The sequence below is a fragment of the Strix aluco genome, chromosome 16 (assembly GCF_031877795.1).
Source record: "Strix aluco isolate bStrAlu1 chromosome 16, bStrAlu1.hap1, whole genome shotgun sequence".
NCBI lineage: Eukaryota > Metazoa > Chordata > Aves > Strigiformes > Strigidae > Strix > Strix aluco.
The window spans coordinates 19,321,331-19,343,469 of NC_133946.1; the positions used below are offsets into that span (position 1 = coordinate 19,321,331).

General features: G+C 40.5%; 1 protein-coding gene and 1 long non-coding RNA gene across 7 annotated transcripts in view; one reads left to right on the forward strand and one right to left on the reverse strand.

Annotated features, from left to right (window-relative positions):
- Positions 1-704: 704 nt before the first annotated feature.
- LOC141931042 (uncharacterized) lies at positions 705-16,705 on the forward strand. Its single transcript, XR_012625476.1, has 5 exons — positions 705-1,493; positions 3,288-3,396; positions 12,042-12,147; positions 12,701-12,808; positions 16,657-16,705. It is a non-coding gene; the product is annotated as an uncharacterized LOC141931042 (long non-coding RNA).
- TSPAN4 (tetraspanin 4) overlaps positions 13,065-22,139 on the reverse strand; it is a 455,720-nt gene continuing 446,645 nt past the window's right edge. For 5 of the 6 annotated variants that reach the window (XM_074842682.1, XM_074842680.1, XM_074842683.1 and 2 more), the window contains one exon: positions 13,065-21,610. In XM_074842682.1, coding sequence (XP_074698783.1) covers positions 21,542-21,610 — 69 coding nt within the window. In that variant the 3' untranslated portion in view covers positions 13,065-21,541. The remainder of the gene's footprint in view (positions 21,611-22,139) is intronic. The other variant, XR_012625475.1, reaches the window with a different exon arrangement.

Below are 22,139 nucleotides of genomic sequence, written 5' to 3' on the forward strand. Positions count from 1 at the left end.
GAGATAGAATGAATACCTCTGTGTGTCAAAAAGATCAAACTAACCATTGCTGTGCCATGAAAAATAAATACCTGGTAAGTACACTGTGATTTTGAGCCATTCATGGTATATAGGTGCTTGAGGCCAAGGATGTTGCCTTTTTTCTCTAAAGGCAAAACATGCTTGTTGCTTTAGAGATAATATTCCAAAAGAAACAAAGTTGGCATAATTCTTTATTGTGAAGTTGTCTGTTAAAAAAAAAAAAAAAAAAAGTGAGTACCAGAAGGCATGTAAGCTCCAGAATGAATGAAGATCAGCTTCTGACGGATTAGTCTTGTGTTCGCTTAATTTTTCAGTGTGTGGGAATGTCAGGTTGTCTTTTATTAGATAACAGAGAATCCACAAAGCAGTGTGCCATCAAGCGAGACACCATGAAAACAGGTTTCTTTTGAAATTTGCACCTCACCACATGTGTGAAAAGATGACACAGGAGAGAGACGCTGGTATGAAAGTGAGTTCTGCAGAGCATCTGTTTTTATGACTTTCCCTCAGAGAAGTGGGGAAAACTGAGCGAAGGGCAGAAGGTAGGTGGGAGTGCTGGAGTGGCACTGCTGTAAGGACCATGGCAGGTGACTTTCATTCCCTCATCTCAACAAGACCAGAAAGCACTGTTTTACAATGCAAAGAAACATTTTTCTGTAAGGAAAAAAAAAAAAGTATGTGTGTTTGTTGTTGCACAAAAAAAAGTACTCCTTAAATGCAGTACTTGCCAGGCAAGGCCAAAGACATTATACTTGAAGAATTGAGGTATGACTGGGGAGAAATATCTAGGGTTCCTATTAAAACAGCTTACATCTAGTAGAGCAAGCAGTGAAATCCAAGTGTGTTTATTTCAACAGAATATTTCATCATTCAGTTTTCTAAGATATATTAAAAAAAAAATAGCTGTGCTCTATAATCTGCTTCTGTTGCAAGAAAAATTTCTGTATATTAGGGTAAGATCTCAGGTGCTATAAATGTAAGGATATCTTTTATCTACTTGATGCCAAGGGGAGCTTTCTTCCAACTGACCTTTGCTCTTGTGTTTCCCCGTGGTTTAGTTTTTCGGGTTAGACTCACACAGGGCTAAGATAAATACATGTTTCTGCACAATTTTTATTGCATTTACTGAGAAAAAGAAATAGCAGCTGATTCTGTTGTAGCTGGCCTTCGATATGAAGTAGTATTGGGGAGGGACTCTTTATCAGGGAGTGTAGTGCTAAGGCGAAGGGGAGGTTGGAACTGGGTGATCTTTAAGTTCCCTTCCAACCCAAACCAGTCTATGATTCTATTTTTATTGTCAATTATTGTCAAACACATCATTTTAATAGTTAGCAAGGGGTTTTTATATATGTATACAGCTAAGTGTCTTACCGAGACAGAAAAGAGGACTTATCTGACTACTGCAGGATCACATGGACCATACTCCTGGGATAACAGCATCGCATCTTATCTCCGGAAACGTGTCTCTTGTGGTAAGTGTATCTGTCTCAAAAACCAGAGCTGCCGTAGAGTCTTTGTAATGAGAAACAGTTTTAACAGAGAACTGTGGAAAATAAATTGTTTTGCTTGTCTCATTGTGAGATGCTACTTCTTCAAGGAAAATTGTTTCGGTACCTTTTTTAATAGTTCGGTTTTGTTATCATATGTAGGTGTCAAACTCCAGAATTAACAGTAGCTTCCAGGTAAGAAAGTTGGGAGTGAAAGAGAAGTAAGGTAGACCAAAGAATGACGATAGGAAAACAGCTTCTTTAACCACTTCTTAGTTATAAAGAATTGTTGAGTAAGTTGTAACAATTTAGTGTTGTTTATGGGCTCAGATGAAGATATAAAATACGTTTTCCATTTCTACTATGAGCTGTTACTGGTCATTATTTTTAAGGGTGGGGGTGGTGTTTTGTGCATACTTCTCTGTGGAGACTGCAAAGTTAATGGATGTTCATGGGAACTGTAATTACAGTCTCTCCTGAATTTGGGACGTGTCTCTTGAAGTTTATTGTTTTGATTAATACACAGTGCCAGCTGTTTGACTTCAGTTAAACAAATGGCAGCACGAAGCAGATGGATTCTACCTCTGCAGCTTGAAGAGGTTGCATGTAGCTCTTTCCTGAAAATCCCATTCCCTCAGTGATCTCTTTTTTATGTAGTAAGTGCAAATTAACTAAGCCTGAATTGGTGTTTTGTAGTCTACCAGGCAATCACTTTGATACTCCGTCTTGTGGAAAAATACATCTTTTCTTTAGAAAAAAAATCTTTAATATGAAAAATAACTGGAATAGAATTTGATTAACATTGCTCATTCAAAAAGTTGCAAAAATAAGTAACATCACTTAAAAGCTGAAATATGCCTTTAAGAGTATTCTGTTGGAATAAGAACATTACAACAAAATGTTATTTTGCAAAAAAAAAAAAAAGTGAATGAATGGAATCTAAGACTCGAAATTGAAAACAATTAGTCATTTTACATTCCTACTTTTGACAGTTATCTTTTCTGGTTATATTTTAATGTTTATTTGGTTACAATGTAACTTCAAAAATTATTTTAAAAAAATACTATAGAAAAACTGTATGGTATTTTCATAGAAACAAAAAAATATATTTCTTACAAGCTCTTAATGAAATCAGCTCTTACTCTGACTTCCAACATGTTAGAACTAATACTCCAGTCAACTGCTGAGAGCAAAGCAGAGGGAGACTTTTAAGTTGCCTTCATGTGGTACATAGATTATTGTATTTTGATCCATCCATTATATGGAGTTTAAATAAGGTAAAATTTAGCTATTGTCTAGTGTGGGAAAGCAAAACATAAACTAAAAGGCTGCCTCTCTGTGTATGAATGCTCAGCTGGCTGCCCAGGTGGAAGTAGAACTTAATCACAGGGCATTACCTTGCCCACCTGTTTTTTCAAAGAAGAGTAATGAGGCTCATGTGAAAATATTCAGTGTAGATAAGCAGCATATTGACTTTCTAGAGACTTCTTAACTCTCCTAATTTCATTTACCAGAAGCCACTAATCACACCAGACATACGTGGGGTGGTAGCAGGTAGGGATCCTCCAATTTCTAGATTGCGTGCCATGTGTTTTTTGCATAAGTGACTTGCTGTAAGGCTTGGAGGACTGTTGAATTTTTCTGTAAATCCAGGTGCAGTTTCTTGGAGCAGGGTTATCTAATGTTCCAGCTCTGTCATTTTTCACTGTGAAGTGAAAGCCATTGTGTGTATGGCTGCAGCACGGATCGCCTGAGTGATATACCTCACCTTCCTCAAAGGTCAGTGTGCGTGGAATAGAAGGCAGAAGATGAGGCTGTTTCACCAGTTGCCTCCAACATGTACTCTGTACACTATGGTACAGGGTGGCTGCTCATACAACTCAAAAAGGTAAGACTGAATTTTGTTTTCTTTTGTTTATTGCAAGTGTTAAAACAGCTCAAAAAACCCTTATAGATGTGACTAATTTTCATTAAATGTTACTTTTCTATTCTTCCTTACTACCTGTATTTAGGAATGGTCTATGTAGGCCTTTTGATATATTTCAGTGAGCTTTAGTCCAGTGCACCAGTGGCGAGCATATACCCTTATATGTGCTTTTTGCTTGGCAGTTGTGGAGGGTAGGACTGTGACTAAAAATAGCCAGCAGGCAGTTACTGCCCAAGGTAGGAAATTATTTAAGACTTGTGCACATCCATTTTCACCCAATCTTTAATGTTTCTTCTGTGATTTCTCAGGTGAACTCATATGGGGCAGGAAAGTTAAGTTGCTACAGATTATATGACTATTATTACAGTTTTTGCAACCTTTTTGTGTTTTCCTATGCTCCTTTTGGGGGCTGAACAAAACAAATGCTGTGAGTGGACACGCTTGCATATCATGAGTAGATGAAAGCCCGGTAGTAGCAGTGTCAGCATTCTTGTGCTGTGGAAGTTGGGGAAGAGATGCCTGGGCGTGTTGTGACCACGCAGAGAGGAGAGAGTAATTTATGTCACTTGCAAAGCTGGTTCCCTAGTCCCTGTAGTTTCTACAGTGATACTGTGGTAGGGTGGTAAAGCTCAGCTCTGCTTGTAGCAGCTACCTCTGGGCTGATTTCCCCCTTTATGCAAGTGCTGTTTAAGTTGCTGTGAGGGGAGCTTTTGTGTAAAACCAGCAGTTATGTTATTTTTGCTCTGCTATTTCATGTCCTTATGTGAAAAAAAACCTCTGCGCGAATAATCTTTTTCATTTTGCTCTCATTAAAACAACTGATAAATCTGGTTAAGTGAAAGCTAAAGTGCCTTTGTTTTGCACTAGAGCTGGAGCTAGTGATGAACCAGGTGGAGGTGTTTGGAATAAATAATGCAGACCAGTTCTGCTAATGCAAGTAGACAAATAGTTTCTTCATAAATGGTAAGCACCCCTCTTTGCAAATATGTTGTCTCATGGGTTGCAACTGCAGATACAACTTAAAATCAGTCAATATCTTTGGGGGGTCCAGGTAGCTTACTGATATCATTAGCTGGAATTAACATTGGAAAGTGTTTTATTCAATGATGCCTTCAGAATCACAGCACTAAATGGTTGTCTGCTGTATCAGGCCTTTGCATGCTGCTTCTGCTTTTTAACTTGGAACTTTCTGTTAAAATTAAATTGCTTTTGCTGTTAGCTTGGAATTGTTTTAAATGGACTTTCTGTGTCAAACAGTGGGCTGGGATTCTAAATTCTATCCAATTCTTCCTTTCTTCATTCATATCAACCCTGAAATTGTGGTTGACATAAGGATGCAATTGCACACAGGAGATGGCTGAGGTCGTATCTTGAAAGCCTGGTTTGGAAGTTTATTGATGATTTTAAAGCACTGAGGGTTAAATTATACTGTTTTAGGATTTGGGATTACTGCCTTTAATACAAGAGGGAATGGGCAGTAAGTTTTAAGAGTTTTGGTTTTTATTGAACCAGATTTTTCAGTTGTTTTATTAAGAGGGTTAAAAAAACATACAAATGAAGTGGCAGGAAGAATGTTCATCATCCCCGGAATGAAGACTTTCCTGTTCTCTCTAATATAGAGTGCTTAGACCTTTGGCATGAGCCTGGTCCCAGTTTTGTGTTCAGTTTTCATCTTCTCCCCTTGGCAGTAGCTATTGAGTTTATCTGCCTGTGTCTCTTAAGGTGGTGGGCAGGAAAGGGGAAGAGTGCTTGTGGCTGCTTGAGGGAGATGAGAGGGAAGGAATGGGGCAAAGCAACTGCTTTCAGACAAAAACACACTTTCTCCTTTTCTCCCTCTTGTAGGAGCAGCAGAGAGCTAGACTTAGCAAAGCAAAACCTAAACCCCTGTGTTCCCAAGATCATCCGTGTGCATTTTTGAGCCTTGTCTGTCTTGCAGCCAAGAAAATGAAATATTTTGGCAGAGTCAGTGCCGTATCCTTGGCATATATATTTGTAAAAACTAAGGTTACTGTTCTGATGGCTTCTCCCACCGCTTTTTGGCAGAGAAATAAGTTACTGAGTGAATTTTGCAGATGACAACATGAATATTGTAAATACTCATTGCCTTCCCAGGTACGCGTCTTGGCGTATAATTTGAATTTCAAGTGTGTGCAGCATTAAACTCAATTTATCAGGTACATGAGAAGCCTTTTCCCTCTCCCTCTCAAGAGCCCATGGTTGTTAGGGATAATAACTGCATTGAAAAAAACAGGTAGGATTCCCAGAGTAAAGAGTTAGAAGAGGACAGTGTTCTAAAGAGCACACAGCCTTAAACAGACCTGGCAGACAGAGGATGAAGGGGAAACAAAAGAGAAAATTGCTTTTTCAGCCTCAGGTATTAAGTCTATCAAAGTCAAATGGGAGCCAAGGTTTCTGACTCTCCCATCACCTGCTGGCTAGACCCTGCTGCCGAGTCATCAGAAACCAGAACGGGCCAGAGCAAAGTAGGGTCCCTTCCTCACGCACAGTGTCAGGGTCTTCTCAGAACAATCTGTTGACAACAAGTTGGGGCTGTGTGCGTGCTGAAGCGAATGGAGTACGCCGCTGTTCTGAGCGATACTGTTGGAAGTGATGGGGCCCTCCTCTCCCCACCACAGATTAAGGGAAAACGGCTTTGCTTGTAGATATGGAGGCAAGTAACTCTGCAAAGGATAAATGGAAATAGTAATTTGCACAGCATGCAATCAGGTGGAACAATTAACTACTGCAATAAGTCAGAAAGCCACAGACAGTAGCTGGACCTTTTAAAAGGCCTGAATATTTTCCTAGTCATGAAATTACTGATTGTACACTTTAAAGGCAGTGTAACGGTGGTTTAGTCCTCCTGCCATTAGCTAAATTGTTACTCCTGTGAGTCATCTTCTCTCCACCTCAACCCCCCTGTGGCTCCCCACCCCCCAGTATTTGAACATATTTCCAGCACCTTGGTACTTCTGGCATTTTCTGCATGTTACCTGAATAAGACGGGGAGGGGGGGGAGAGGATCTGTAGTGGATCACATTTGCATGGCTAACCTTGTGCTTTTTAATCTTGCTTGTGTCCGCTCTTCAGGGGATGTATGTGTCTCCTTTGACAGTGACTGTGTGGTCTCCGTGTTTGTGTGATGTCTGAGTCAAACTTCTGCTCAGCTTTCATTTCCAAGCTGTTTTCTTTGTAAGTGAAAGCATTTTTTTTTTTTTTTTTTTTGCTGGCATTCAAGCGCTGTTGGTGTTCAGGCACCATTGCTGCTTAAAGATTCCACAGGCCCCATTTTGCCACTGACTTGCATGTCTGGGAGCCCATTTGTTTTCTAGGATTTTTGTTGTTGTTTATAATTAAAACTGAATTTAGCAGTGCAGCTGCAGGTTGATTGCAGCTCTTTAATTAATCTCAAATGAAAACATAATCCTGCTTCATCTCCTGCAGTTGTGTTGACTCAGTGAGAATGGGAGGAATTGAAAGAAGTAATAATGCCTTTCACTTGTCCTGCAGAAAATTTAAAACCATTATTTGGAAGAGCAGAGTAGATGGTGGTTCTGAATGATGAAAAGGAGAACACTTCTGAGAACAGAGCTATGCTGTGAAGTTTTATAGCTCAGCCAAGTTTTTATTGATGATACTACTTCTGTAATAATACCCTTTTGCTTTTTAAGGTATTTCTACTGGTAGCACCAAATAACTCACTTGGGGCTTTTCTGGAAGTAAACAGTTGCATCTGAAAGAATTTACTTCAAATTTCAGAGCAAACCCAAAATAATGAAAGCTTTGCTTAGTGAGAAGCGTTCTACAGTGCAGGTGTCAGGCACTTAAATTTGGCAGTTTCTTCATGATGATGGGGAGATGTCACCCAGACTGACTGCAGCCGCTAACAAAGCAGGAGGGTAACAGCATGACTCACTGCACATGAAAATGTTTTTGAATTTCTGATTGTATTGGAGTGGTCTGGAAACACAGCACTGGAAGTGAGGAGCACCTGGTAAGCCCTCCGAGTTCTCTAATGGCATCTCTCTATCCAGCGCTTTCCTTTCACGGTAAAGCTTTGCTTTCTGTCAGACAGTAAAACTTGTGATGCTCAGCTGAAAGGCAGGATTCATAAGTAGCCCCTCGAATCTGCATCACCCTGAGGAAGGATGTTTGGTTTAGTTTCAAAATTATCTGTCCTGCTAAATGTCTCATCTTTTTGCCATTCCTATTGGAATAGAAGAGTTCCAGCTGGAAGGCACCTACAATGACCATCTAGTCCAACTGCCTGACAGCTATTGAAAATGTGCATCAGAAGTGATTTGGGAAAGTGAAGCTGAGAGGAATTATTTGCACAAAATTAAAGATCCCTACAGTGCTGTGTTGAATTGCCTTTAAAAGTACCCCTAGTTTTGAGTCTCCATCAGGGGCTGTCCCCCATATATGGTCTATCTCAAAATGCAGATTAGGTGCTAATAGATCTGTCGGCAGGATCTTGGTCTGAGGGCTGGTAGGCTTTGGAGAATAAATCCCTTTTATTTTCAGTATTTGGAAGTGGCTGGTAGAATGTGCATTCATAATATTGGCTGTTCTCCACTTAATTTGAACTATTCCCGCTCATTTCTGTCAATGTTAAATTAAACTTGGAGCATTAAGAAGGGTAAGGATAGAAGTTAAATTATGATGAGATAGGTCTGCCGCGCTTTATACTAGGGCACATAAGAATTTATGGCAAGGCAAACTTGGCTTGCCTAGCAAGAGGAGGTTATAAAAGAATTTTAGAAAGAAGATGAAATGCTTATTTTTATTTAATGTCTTGTGGATTGTTCTGCACATTATCAGAATAATTACTTCCTGTACTTATGTAAGTAACACATTATTTTTCTTCAAACTATTTTGCACCTCAGATGTTTTGTCCATTGAAATGATTCTCTTCTGGTCTTGTTACTTCTGCAGAAAGAGGCATTTGTAAGCATGTGTAATGAGTATTTTTAAAGACTGTTTTTATAAAATAGATGTTCAAATGGATTAAAGCATGAACTAAGTAGTGGACACACAAAAAGAATTGATAAGTGGAAGATCATTTTATTACCAAATCTGCAATTGTTTCAAGGGCTGGTCTTAAACAGTATTCAAATTCTGTTGTATTAAATGAGTCACTTCTCAGACCTTACTGTTTCCCTGGTATGGTCATATGGCCACTAGTGGAAGAAGGACAAAGATTCATAGAGTTCTGGGTAAACGTACAAACCGTGTTCCTCTGGGCTCTTGTGAAGGGCCACGCTTTGCAGTAATCCAGGACAGGTTTAGAAATTTAAACCTGAAGTACTAACATTCTCCTAGATAAAAAGCTTGGGGGGGTGGGGAGAGTACACTGCAGGAGTGTATCAGTGAATTGTTTTGCACGTGTAGGAGTTAATACACGGGTTATGTTTGTGTGAATGATACCAAATGCTGTGCTGCTTGTAATCCCCTGTTAATAAAGGGATTGACTTGCAGTACAAAACGACTTACATAATTCTGCACGCTGTATTATCCCTTCCAAGGGTTTTGAAGCCTTATGTGTTTTGTAGCCCTCAGGACCTCCTTACTTTATTGCAGTACCTGCAGAACCTGTTTTTATGAAATGTTAATCGTAGTCCTCAAACATGAATAATGAAGTACTTTGTTCCATACTGATGGGCCTGTAGATAACATGGGTCAAGGAAACACGAGGCTGAGCCCCTGCTAAACCTCTAGCCAAATACATCCATTTGGATGTTGAGATCTGACAAAATCATGGTAAATTTTTGAGAGTATATTGGTTTTGCAGCTACTCTCTTGTGTCCATGTGTAAATAGTGTAAGGGGAATGGCAGTGCCCACGTGCTACCTGTGTCAAAGCGGTGTCCCCTGGCACAGGGCAGGACAGTGTCTCCGCCAGCCTGTGCTGAGGTTGCCAGTATAGGCATGCTGGAAGAACCTGAGGTGGGTGCTTGGTGTTTGCCTCATCGTGTTTTATCTCCACACTAAACCCAGTATTCTAGTTTTGATTCATCTCTGGGTTTGCACGTGTACACCCAGACTAGGCTCCTTATTTCTTCCATTGTTTGGCAACATCCAAGTTTTGCCCCTGTGAGTGTAAGGCCTTTCTGACCGCTGTTTGATATCTGAGCCTGTCTAAAGTCTAGAAAAGGAAATTCAAGTTTATATTTCTGTTTGTAGAGAAGCTGCTGTGCCTCTGATTCCTGGCAGAGTGGTTTCGGTGTGCCAGCCCCCAAGGGAATGGTGATGCTGTGCAGAGAGGAGTGGATCTGGCTGCAGTAGAAAACTTGGGTTGGAGAGAAAGGCACAGAGAAAGAAGACAAAAGGATTAGCTAATCTGGGAAGGTCTTAGTTCCTCAGTGTAACAAGCCACAGTCCCCATTAGCTCACAGGGTCACTTCAGGGGGCAGCAGGACTGCTTGCACTACAGGTCATCTGTCGAAGCAGGTGGGGTTTTGGCACCCTTGTGGGTACTCCCCAGCCCCTTCCCACAGGAGAGGTCCCAAACAGGACCCTCATTTGCTGCTGACTGCTTTCCTGGTGACCATCTGTCTTACTCTTGGGTCCAGTGGAATGCCTTAACAGTATGAAAAGCTAAAAATCTCAGCTAAAAGCTTTTCTGTTTTCCCCCACCCCACCTGAAGTGAATCAGCTGAAATACAAGTAATCCATCTGACTAGATGCTCCCCCTTCCCTGTTAGGTAGAAAAGGATTTTTCAGAAAGTCTTGTGTTGGTTATGTGTCCAGCTTATGCATTTTAGTTAGCCTAATTTTTAAGCCAAAGCTATCTTGGCTGAATGCTTTTTAAAATAATATAATGGAAAGTAGCAGAGATCAAGTATCAGCTGTGCTGCTGGTCCTGCTGCCTTTAACCAACTGTTTATCTGCCTGTCTCTACCTCTAGTGTTTCTCATCAGTATTATCAGAGTAGCGTGAATCCTGCCATGAACCTCCTTCTAATTGCTAAGCTGGCATTTCAAGGCAGGAGAGAAGTGTGCTTTTGTCCTTCAGAGAGAAGCCTGTGAACCCTGGGTCTGGACGAGTGGGGGAGAATGTGACTGCTGGGACACATGGGCTGCCCTAAAATGAATGGATTTATTACACAATTCTCCTGCTAGTGTGGAGACATTTGCCTTTATCTAATACCAGTGTGTGTATATATATTTTTAGTGGGAAAATGTTTATCTTCTGTGCACTGTTTAGGATTTCTTAGTCATACAGAAGTACTTAAGATTAAGACTTTAATATTTAATAAGCTCTCTATTGTTAGAAAGCGAGTGAGCCTGCCAGTGTGAGATTGGGCTGGCAGCTCAGTGGATTAATGGAAACATAGAGCTGGATTTAAAAGCCCTGAATGATAATCTTTAAATATGCTTAGGCATTGTGGTTGTGCAGTTTCCCTGGAGAATCATCATATTCTCTGCTTCAGAAATTGCACTGAAGACATAGCTGAAACTACAGCACAACCTTGCCTACTGGCAAATCTACTTTCATTCCTGAAGTTTAAATTCCCTCTGTGTACATCTGTCCACCCAGACTGTCACTCCTTGTGGGTTTTCGCTTCTTATTATATTGTTGCTACAGGAACAATTTTACACAAGCCTGAAAAACAGGAGTTGCAGAGCTGAACAACTTTCCTACCCGAAACAGAGATCTTCTTAGGCTTTCAAATAAGCAAATGTTGCTATTTGAAAATACTGAAGTGAAAATTATAGAGGCTTGTGATATGTGCTCACAGTAAGGTAGCCAGAAGAAATTTGAAAAAGACTGGCTTGGCTGGCTGGCTGCCTTTTTTTCTTTTTTTTTTTTCTTTTAAACTCCTGTCTGTGAAATTCTGTGGTGCTTCTGGTTCATGTAACCCATTTCAATAGCACTTCATTCTCTGATAGAGATCTGAGTAGTCCCACTGCAATGACAGTGTAGACACAATGTGATGCATTCTGGGATGTCTTCAGACAAATTGAAAGGCTTGAGAATATTTTCTGTGTAGGAGATAGCTTTTCCTTATTTATATAAGAATTTACCAGTCTGAAAGGTGTTTGGACTTAGAGTTGCTTTACTTGTGTACACATTTCTGGGGATTATCTCAATTTCAATTTAATTTGCCACTTCATGCTATAAAGCTCTCAGGGAATCTTTAATTTTCAGTGAGAGCTCACTAAATTAAAATGAAAATTAAATAAGCTTGCATCATCAGCACTGAGAATGGCAGTGTTATCCTGGATTTCTGTTTATACTTCAGCAGAGCTGCTTGTGCAAATAAGGCAGCAGGGCGCTCATTTGTTTGGTACTAGATCTGATTGTGTTAGCTGAACACCCTTACGTTCTGTGTAATTACACTGATGTTCAGGAAGCTTTTTAACTTGCAGGACACTGTGCTCCATGTGACCAGTGACACATCCGCTGTGACACGCTGAGTTCTTTTAAATGTCACGGATCTCAGCAGTTTTCAGTAATGTTTAAATTGCGTATAAATTCACCCCCACTGCTCCCTGGATTGATCTCCTGTGAGGCTGGAAGTACTGAAGGTTGGGGGATATATGAGAAATCAGTGTCTACCCCTTGTAACTATTTTCATCATCTGAGTATTCCTGTGTCCTTCAGTAGCTCTGTGAACCTGCAGCACCTAGGAGGGGAGTAGATGAGATTGCAGTCTGAAGAGGACAGGGAAGCAGTCAGAACAGGATGAAAGCAGGATCAAGGAAAAAAGGTAAACAAAATTGCACTGAACATTTATATGCATACCTTTGACCTTGTATATACTAGATGGGGTTAGTGATTTCCCCCCATTCTCCAGTATCAGCTGCAGTGTCTCTGCTAGGAAGTTTCCTGTGTGACTGCCAGGGTGGCAAGAGGAAGACTATCAGAATGCCCCCGGCTGCAGAACATCACAGCTTTTGTCATACAGGTCTCTGTGTGCTACAGAGAAGGACTGCTTTAGTCCCAGAACCGAGAGAACCACCATCTACACAAGACTCAAAAACCCCAAATCTGCTAAATCACAGGGACTAGAAGGAACAGTTTATAGAGAGGCTTTATACATGCTGCAGCCCTGATTCAGTTCTGGGAGCGTCTTTCTAAAAGAACGCTGTGGCTGTTGTGAGCTGACTGTGTATTTCATAGGATACTCCTCTAATTTTGTTCCTTATGGTGGGGAAAAACAGCCTGCTCAGGTGCCAAGTGTTGTCTGCCCAGGTCTCTTGTCTGTTTCCAACCTTCTCCCATATTTTTTACCTATGTTTTTTCATACCTGTCATTTTTAGTTTCCCTTTTCTTCCTCACCTTTCCTGGTGGAGAAGTCTGGATAAACTGGAGTCGTGCGTCATCCACAGCAAAGATTGCTTGCATTGGAATATTCTAGTTCTGAGAACGTACGTACATAGATTTTTTTTGAATGTACATTAACCCTTGATTCCATCAGGAACGAGAGAGTGTGATTTACAGCAAGCTTTTAATTGTGCTGGTTTTTCATGTGATAATTCTTCTTTTAAACCTGCAAGCACTTATTTCAAAGGACCTTTTGATAATGAAGATTGTATTGTGTCAGGGTAACCAGCTGTGGTGCACAGTTAGGAGTAAGAAGGTGTTTAATAGGGAAGAACTTTAATGCACAGACTTCACAGGAAGGAGATTTAAAACTTCAATTTTTATTAGCACCAAATATCAAGCAAGTTCCATGACAACAAGCTGTACTTCCAAGCTGGTGAGTTATTTTGCTTAGGGAGAGCGAGTTGATAATTATATGACACATCAATTCAGTCTGTGTACTCTCTTGTGTTTGCATTTGCAAATCCGTAATTCCATCAGTTGTGCACAGGTCTGAGTTTTCTGTTCTTTCCCCAAAAGTAGGAGTATTTTCAACCATGAAGTTTTGAGGCGTCTCTGTTCTTGAGAGACCAAGTTGCATAATTTAGCTGCTCACCGGGAGAACAGTCAAAGCACCTCTGGCTTCTAGGGGGAAATATTTCTGTTTCTCTTTCTAACATACTTGTGTGTCCAGTTTCTACAGCTGAGCTCAAAGCATGAAGAATTTTCCCAAATAGCTTCACTTGTAGCTCCACGCAGCCTCCCTGTTCCACTAAAGCCAGCAAGACTTTCAAATGAAGTCAGGACAGGTACAAAGACAGTGGCCATCGGTGGGGAGGAAGGAGGGCTGTGTGGCACTCTGAGGGTTATAAAGAAGCTTTTAGTGACTTTGACTGTCATAAGCAATCTGGTGGAGGCTCACAGGGTTCCAAGAAAGCACCAGAAGCAGCACCATGGTGAAGTGCTCTTTTCCTGGAGTACTTGCAAATGCTTCATCTTAATTGAGTTTGTAAACAGCTTTAACTCCCTCGGGGGGGAGGGTTCAATTCCTTCAGAAATGAGAGCCTGAAAATAAGAGAACTGAGAATTGCTTTTTTTTTTTTCTTCCTGGTGGAAGTTACCTTGGACAGTTAGGCTGCCACAGTACAACGGGTGGGGATGCGTATGCTGCTCCAGTCACCTCAGCAGTGTGTGGATGCACGTGAGCATTTCAAAAGAACAGCAGTGGCAACATTTCCAAGCTGAGGCTTTTTTTAACCCGATATTTTGGGTGCTTATTATCCAAGCTGAGATATAGTATCAGAATCAATTAATTGCATCTGTGGATACAGTAACACTGAACAAGTTTCCAAGGTAAATTGGGTTAAAAGGTGGGGAAAAAAAAAAAGGGAAGGAAAATAATCCCTGCAGCATTAGTCTCTGGAGAATGCTAAACAACTAGTGACAGTTCTGCTTGGTAACAGTGCTTATCTAGCCATTTGCAGGCTGGCATCAGAAACTGCGGACATTGAGAGCAATTCAGATTTAGTCACTAGTTGTTAGGTCCATAACCAGGCCTACATGAATTACTTGGTTACAGTACTCGCTTTTCTCTGCTACGTAGGGACTATGGTCTCCCATGTCAAACCTGAACTTCATAAAGCCATGTCAGATGTCTATCCTTGGGCACTTTAAAGTTATAAAATACAAGTAACTGAATCCTCTCTGCATTTGGTAGACTGGAACCTTGATTAACCAGGTACCCCTGCGTGCAGAACAGCAGATTTAAATGGCACAGTGGAGGTGGAAGGGCTGGAGCAGGCATGGGCTTGAGCTTTACAGCCAGGGGAAGGTATCTGATGAGGAGGGAGATGATGAAGTGCATCTGAATAGACTTTCACAAACCAGTTCCTGAAATCCCTTTATTTCTATAGTAATTTTTAGTATCTTCAGGATGAATGCTTTACACCTGAAACTTGTCACTGTCCATATGGAAAAATAAACACATAAGCAATACACTTTAACAGTTGTTTTTTATGCTGTACTTTGTTTTATATAGATTTAATTATATACAGTTAATATGTTTTGTTTTGTTGGCTGTGATCTGAACCATATCCTGTAACAGCAGTGCCATGGGAATGTTAAGGGAGGCTGATAGTGGATAATGATCCCATCCTTTCAAGTTATTTTTGTAACCAAAAGTATAGGAAAGTCTCTGTTAAGCAATTCTGTAGTAACAAAATGTTCTGCCTAAATTTCTGCATAAAACAAACTGATTTCTCAAGCGACTCCCTGGTATAACAGATCAGCCACTTCTTCATTAAAAACCGATGCATTGCAAGACGACTTGGAGGCTCTCTGTGTAGCTGTCTAACATGCACGGGTGTAGATTTGTTAGTGAATGCTTTCTGGCTGTTGGAGGAAGAATGTGAACTAAGCTGTTCTTACTGGTCACCAAACCCCACGATTTCTAGTGAACAGAACAACGTACAGTATTTCTATGGGGAAACAGTTTTAGTACGGGGTAGGGGAGCAAGGCCTAAGGTAAAATGACCCACCTAGGCAACTGATGGGATTTCAGAAAAACAAACAGCCTTTCAAATTGCACTTGCTAGATGGGTCGGTAATGATAGATTCCTGATTTGTTTGGGGTTTTTAACACATGGGAAGGTAAGAAACATGTATTTTGCACTTTCCATGTGTCAAGACAAAACCTTGGATGAAGTTTCATAGGTTACCCTTAGGTCTCTTTGAAAATTACTGCCATGCAGACAGAACCTACTTTGTGTTACACAGCTAGTATAATCAGCTAAGCTTGATATTCCCAGGTTAAGTACATTTGAGAAAATAGCAGGATGTCAGCTGATGTACTAGGCTAGTTGTTCATTAAAATAGAAACAACACCTCTGTCTATGCCAACATGTAGTTCAAAAAGCAAAGACAACTGAGCTAGGATAGCTGCTGGGGCAAGGTAGACTGGGCTTGGTTTTCTGATACAATGGGATCTTGAAAATCAATAGCATACTCTATTACCCAGGTTTAAGCTTTAGTGGAAAGACAAATGAGGCTGTAAATGTAATACAGCTGCTCTGTGCCCATATATTTCTGTAAGAATCATTAAGTTAGCACTCCTGAATTATAGAACCAATGGTGAATAAATGAAATTGAAAGGCAACATGTTAAAATCCATATAAGAAGGGTTCTTTGAAATGCTTATGGCATGATGAAACTGTGAAATTCACTGTTACAATCTAAGACTGAAGTGGAAAGTTTCACTAAGTCAGGGAAGAAAGATAGATGTGGCTAATGAGACCATCTAGTGGTATGCTTAATGTGATGAAGAAAATTCAAGTAATGTAACTGTGCCTACTGAATTGAGGGAGCTGCAAGAAACTTCGACCAAATGTTTGGGTTATCCTTTATGAGCGTTCCTGCAACAACCTCTAAAACCCCTGGGTCTGCACTTCCAGGCCGTGCCTGCCCCTACACTTTCAGCAGCGTGCCTGTGGTGGTGGGCAGAATGCACCCAGCTTAGAGGCAACTGCACCTGCGAAGCTGTGTGACCTGGAGGGTACAATAATTTGAATGTATTGAAGTGTACTGAATGTACTGACAACGTATTGGAAAAGGCAGTGCTAGACGTGACTTCAGACAAGGTACCCAGCTAACCAGACCTTTTTCTGATCTGACATAGTGGGACTTCCTAGTTGTTGCGTTTTAACACCATCTGGTGTTAATTTTCAAAGTTTTTGTATGTGATTTCTGAATCTAAGCAACTACCTCAGAAAAAGAGAAGTCCTTTTGTTTCAAAATTATCAGTAACAGACGAGCTCTAAACAGAAAATGATTAGTTTGGGGCATAAGCCTTCTGTTACACTGTAAACCTAATCTCCCAGTATTTTTTGAATTGTTATTGATTATCATATAATTTCAGGTTGCCCTGAAGAGGAAACCGGAAGGGGTGTAAATTTACCTGGGAATGAGTAAGCCACTTAAATAATAATTATAATTAAAAAAACTCTATAAGGAAGGATAGGTCAAATCAAAGACAAGTAATGAGAAATGACAAAAAAGTATGCTGTGGATTTTTTTTTATTGCGTACACTGTGTGTGTGCACACCTGCACACACATCTTTGGGTATGTTCTATACTCGCTATAGCTTGTAGTGTAGTTGATTTATAAAGAATACAGAAGACATTCTGTTGTAAACTTTAAAGAATATTTAATAACTTTTAAAAAATAAGATCTATATTTTAAATTTTGTTCTTTATATGAATGCATAAAAATGTATCGTCGTTGCAGTGACAGAATCCAAAGAACTGAGGACACCTGCCCGCTGTGTAAGATACCGGTGACAATCTGGGAGAATGCACAATGGAATCCAAACAAAATTTCCCAGGGCGAGCCCTGACTTGTTTTCTTACTGTGAATTGTCCAACTTTGTATCTATGAAGATCATTCACACCTAGCAAGAATCCTTGCAGTCAAAGTTAATAAAGAGTCTGGTTTTAAAATAACTGCTGGTTTCTGTTGCTTACCTTTGGTGCCACCTTTATAGCACAACAATGAAGCTAAGGGGTGAGCGAATGGCTGGGACTTTCTCCATGCCAACAACCTCCTGCCCTGCCTGGGGATGGGGGAAGAGGCTGCCAGGAGCCGTGTGCACTGAAAGATGTAACCAGCTCTTACCCGGTTTGTGAGAAGTTTGGGTGCATTCGTGTAGCAGCCGTATTGCTGATGCAAGATTAAGTATTTTTACAGCTGCTGTGCAGTTCCTTCCTCTCCATATTATCATACAATGCTGCTTTCAAATGGTAATTATTAATATAAACTCATAAAGGTTTATTCTTCCATTTATTTGAGGGGGAGGAACAAAGAAGTATTCATAGAACAGAAACTGGAGTGAATTTCAGTGATTGTGGTAAGTATAAGATGTGGAGCTAAACAATTCTGTTGTACAAGCAATAAGATTTGGCTGTGACTGACAGTTACTGGAAAATAAACCATATTCTATTATATATATTATTATAATTGTGAAGATAAAAAGCCAGAAGCTAAATCCTGATGTTGCTGAATTCAGTAGGTCCAGCCATGCGTCCTGTGCCTTCAGATCTTGTTATTAAGCAGAAAGAGCAATGACTGCAAGTTCAGAAGGCTTTCCTTCAATGTCTTTGCTGCCTTTGGTTCTGTCTTTAATTTAAATGTATCGAGTCATGTTTAAAGATAAAGAAGTTAATATAAAAGACTTTACTAAAAGTGACAAAATGCTAACAGAAGCAATTGGAATGACTTCTGTGTTGCTCTCCATACATGTGATACAAGCAGCCTTTTAAATGGCTATTATGTACTACTGGGTATTTAGTTATAATGAAACAGTTCAACATGGAGTTTTATGCATAATATGGAACTATCTTTTTTTGTTTTTTTAAAAAAATTGTTTCTGTTAAATATCACAAAATATTCTGACTTTGTCAGCAGTGAAAGGATGCAATCCTTTTAAAAAGAAAATATGAGAAGTTGTTATATGCAGTATGTTCAGTGGTTTGAAATTGGATTGTGCTGGTGATGCTTTAAGCACCAAAACATCTGTTTGGCCTGTGTGAAGAGAGTTAATAACATCAAATATAGAAAACAGTCCAGTTCAAATTATAAAATTATAAACAAGTTGCAGTAGTGTTTCAGTTGGCAGTGTAAGGGTAGTTTTTAAAAAACTAATTATTAGCAGCAATGTGTGTTCTGTTTTTTTTCTTTTTTCTTTCTTCCCCTTTATTTTCAGCAGTTAGTGCCATATGTTTCTGTTGCAGTGACTGGGATTTACAGAGTGAATATTGCTTATACTCCCTATAGATACATGTTTTAGAATACTGAGGCAGGATCTTGTTGTAAAGACACCTAAACCATGGAAAATTATTAGATATCACACTTTGTGGTTCCTTGTCTTCAGTCTCTGTTTTTCATTTTGTTTGTTCTGTAGGTTTAGCTGAAGTCTAGCAGCCTTGTCTAAGAGCTCAGCACGTATCATTGGGAGACTCACAGGATGAGGGTTTGTGATCTCTCTTCTCCCTACACCACCATCAGGCAAATTGATGAGAGCTGCCTTCTGTGGGAGCTCTGCTGCACAACAGTTTGCTCTTATCAACTGAGCCATCATCAGCCTGCTGTCTCTGTGTTAATTTTTAATGGCAGGGATCACTACAAATAGACTTGTCTACCTTTTATCTTTCTTAAAAAAATCAATGTTTTATTAATCTATTCATCACTCTGTTATGCTGCTTTTCAGTGGTGGAAACTGAGCTGTCAGCAGGAGCACCTGTGTGCACATAAGCTGTGGCAAGAACTAATCTGGACATCTAACCTGCAACTGTGCCTACGCAGGCAGGAAAGGAACAGAGAGGAGAGAGGGAATGAACGAACTTACACCATCTTTCAAAGAGCAGGACTGTGGACAGGTCAGCCTGGGCTCGGGAAGCAGAGGGCATTGAGGCTGTGGCGAGTGTAACACCAAGAGTAAGTCTCCTTCTTCATCGATTGGGGTGCCTGGGTGTGGGCTACTCACTCAAAGGTCTGTCTTGGGTCGAGGTGAGTCTGTTAGCATTTGTCAAGGCTTGTTAGCATGGCAGTAAAATCCTTCAGTGGGGGTGATGCTGCTGTGATGGGCTATTGGGAACCACATAAAATGCACACAAGTAATATGTTATTTTCAATTTAGCCTGCACAGCTAAATGCCCCATGCTACAGAGGTTGATGCATAAAGGTGGGGGGTAAGATTTTGGAAGATATTTGCTGTTTCACACACCAGACTGTCCTAAGCACTTCCCCACAAAACATGGAGTAGTTCAGGCCTGAGAGTGAGAAGAGGAAATTGGCAAAGAGGGGGAAAAAACCCCCAAAACCTAAGCAGTGTTTGTCAATGGTGCAAGTCCAGAAGAGGGTTCCTTATGGGTGTTAGGGAGATTGTTCAATAGGCCGTGGCTTGGTGAGTCCAGCTTTACTGCTGGAAATTGCTTTTAAATCAAAGTAAGCAAAATGTCACTCATAGCTGAGACCTGTTGTAAGCACTAAAGGTACAGGGTAACTTTTTTGCCCAAACTTGACGCGTGCTTCTAGTCTGTCACAGAAGCAATGGCTGCCTTGAGCTTTCTGGGAAAACAGGGCACTGTGATTGTACCTCTACTCTGCTGTCCGTGGCTGGGGGGGTCCCAAAGGCTGGCTGCGGGCAGCCAGGCAGCTGCACTGCTGTTTGCTGATGCTGTGTCCTCTCCCCGGGGTGCTTCTGCTTCTCCTTGTCACATGTGTGTTACCTGGGGCTGCTTTCTGATGGGGAATTGCTTGAATGATAGGAAACATCTGATTCTCAACCTCATCACTAGAAGGTGTGCACAGAAGGATACTCAGTAACTTCAGTTACCAATGCAGGGTGGGGAAACTGGACAATTGGTGGCTGTTTTCTGGCTAAGGAAAGTTATGATTTTGATTTCTGCAACTTCCAGGAAAGTGTGGGGCATATTATAGCCAACAGCCAGGCAGAGGGAGATGGGTCTGAAAAACAGAACTGAGAGGTGACTCCAGTTCTAACAAAGACTGATGTGCCTTGGCTGTTGTAAGCGTGCAGCTGAAAAAAAAAAAAGCTAAGCATAAACATCTGAAGTCTTAATAACTCTCAGAAAAATGAGCAATGTGCAAAAGATTTTTCCTCAGCAAGGCAAACTCTATCATACCTGCAGATGATGATATCCCAAAGTAAATTAATGAAACGGTGACATTCAGGGGAAGGAACAGCTGACAGCTTTGTACGGATCTTCAAGTGTGGAAATGAGTGATATTTTTTGGCAGACTAACTTGAAACAGGGATGATAAAAAATAAAACCATAGTAGAATGACAGAGCCCACTCACAAGTTGTTTACTGAAATGAAGATACAGCTGAAAGTAATTACTTATTTCCCAGAGGTATAAGTGATAGTGCCTCCTACAAGAAATAATGCTCAGTTATTTCAGTTGGAATGTAAAATAGGATAGAAAGGTTCCCTCTTTCTGAGGTTAGATGCTGGGTATTCTCACCTCCTTGCAGAACAGTATGTGTATATGAATGTAATATATATTACATATACAGTAAACCATCTATATGCCCCTGGCAATTAATAAGTGAGACAATGTCCAATATTGTTTTCCCTTAACAGCCAGATCTCACTGTACAGGTTCTGATTAAAAGCCTGACTCTGCAGCACATAGGATTAAAAATACTCCTTTAAAATAACATATCTCTGAAGATGATCCTCTCTCCTGGCTACAAAATTGTCTCGAGACACTTGGAGGCAGGGCTGCTTGATCGTGACACTTTAGCTGCGTGCAAACTGTAGTAAAATTACAATTGCATTCAGTGCTAGCTACTCTGTACCTTCTTCCCATGCTGAAGAATACTCATTTTCTATGCCCTCTCTTCCAGACCGTGAAATGCAGGAAGGCAACGTGGCAGGTTTCGCAGAGGTTGCCTCAGTGCAATCTTTTCCTATCACTGGTTTGCAGATCAGCCCCTCAAACAGCCTCCTTTGCCAAAGGCCATGGAAGAGGAACCATTGCTCTTTGGAGGTTTTCTTCTGTTTAAAGACAAGGCTGCTTCTTACCTGTGCCAGTTCAAGTACTGACTTTTTCTTTTCTTCCTCCTTCAGTAAAATGGGGTGATTCACAAAATCTTCAGAAAGATAGCATTATACACAGTTTATAGTACAAAGGGGAAAAAAAAAAAAGTCAGATGAATGAGCATGAAGGAGATTTCTCCTGTGTCCTTTGGAGGAGGAGCAGAAAGATTGGGAATGGTATCTATGCACAGTAGGTGTCTGCCTTGACTACCTGACAATACATGGTCATTGCAAAGGTGAGTCCGAGAATCTAAGAGAAAAAAAAAAAAATACAATTGATTTTCAGTAAGTAAAAAAACCTCCCCTATTTATTGAAACAAAAAAAACCCAGTGTAAATATTTTTTTCTCTTTTTGTTCACACACAGGAAGACACATGACATACTGCTTTTCCTGCCAGTTCACGTTCTTGTTCTGTTCCTGGTTTCTGCCTGCCTTTTGTCCTTATCTGTATTGCTGTTTTACAGAATGAACAATGAGAGCACGGGAGAGTTGATTTCTCCGTGAAAAGCAGCCACCAGGTACTGGGAAGAGGTACACTTGAAAAGAAATGTTTGGATGTCTTTTGCTCAAAAATATTTTATAGTAGCAGCCCACAGCTGTGGGGTTGTGTGGTGATCCCTGGAGCTATTGCTTTGAAAGTCAAGCACGTTCATCCTTGACCCAAAGGATGCTGTGGTTTACTTTACTGTGCTTTACTTTTCCAAGTGTGTGTGTGCACAGGTCCCCATGGGGGAATCACTGGAGACTGTCCATGCATTAATCATAACCATCAGTGCCT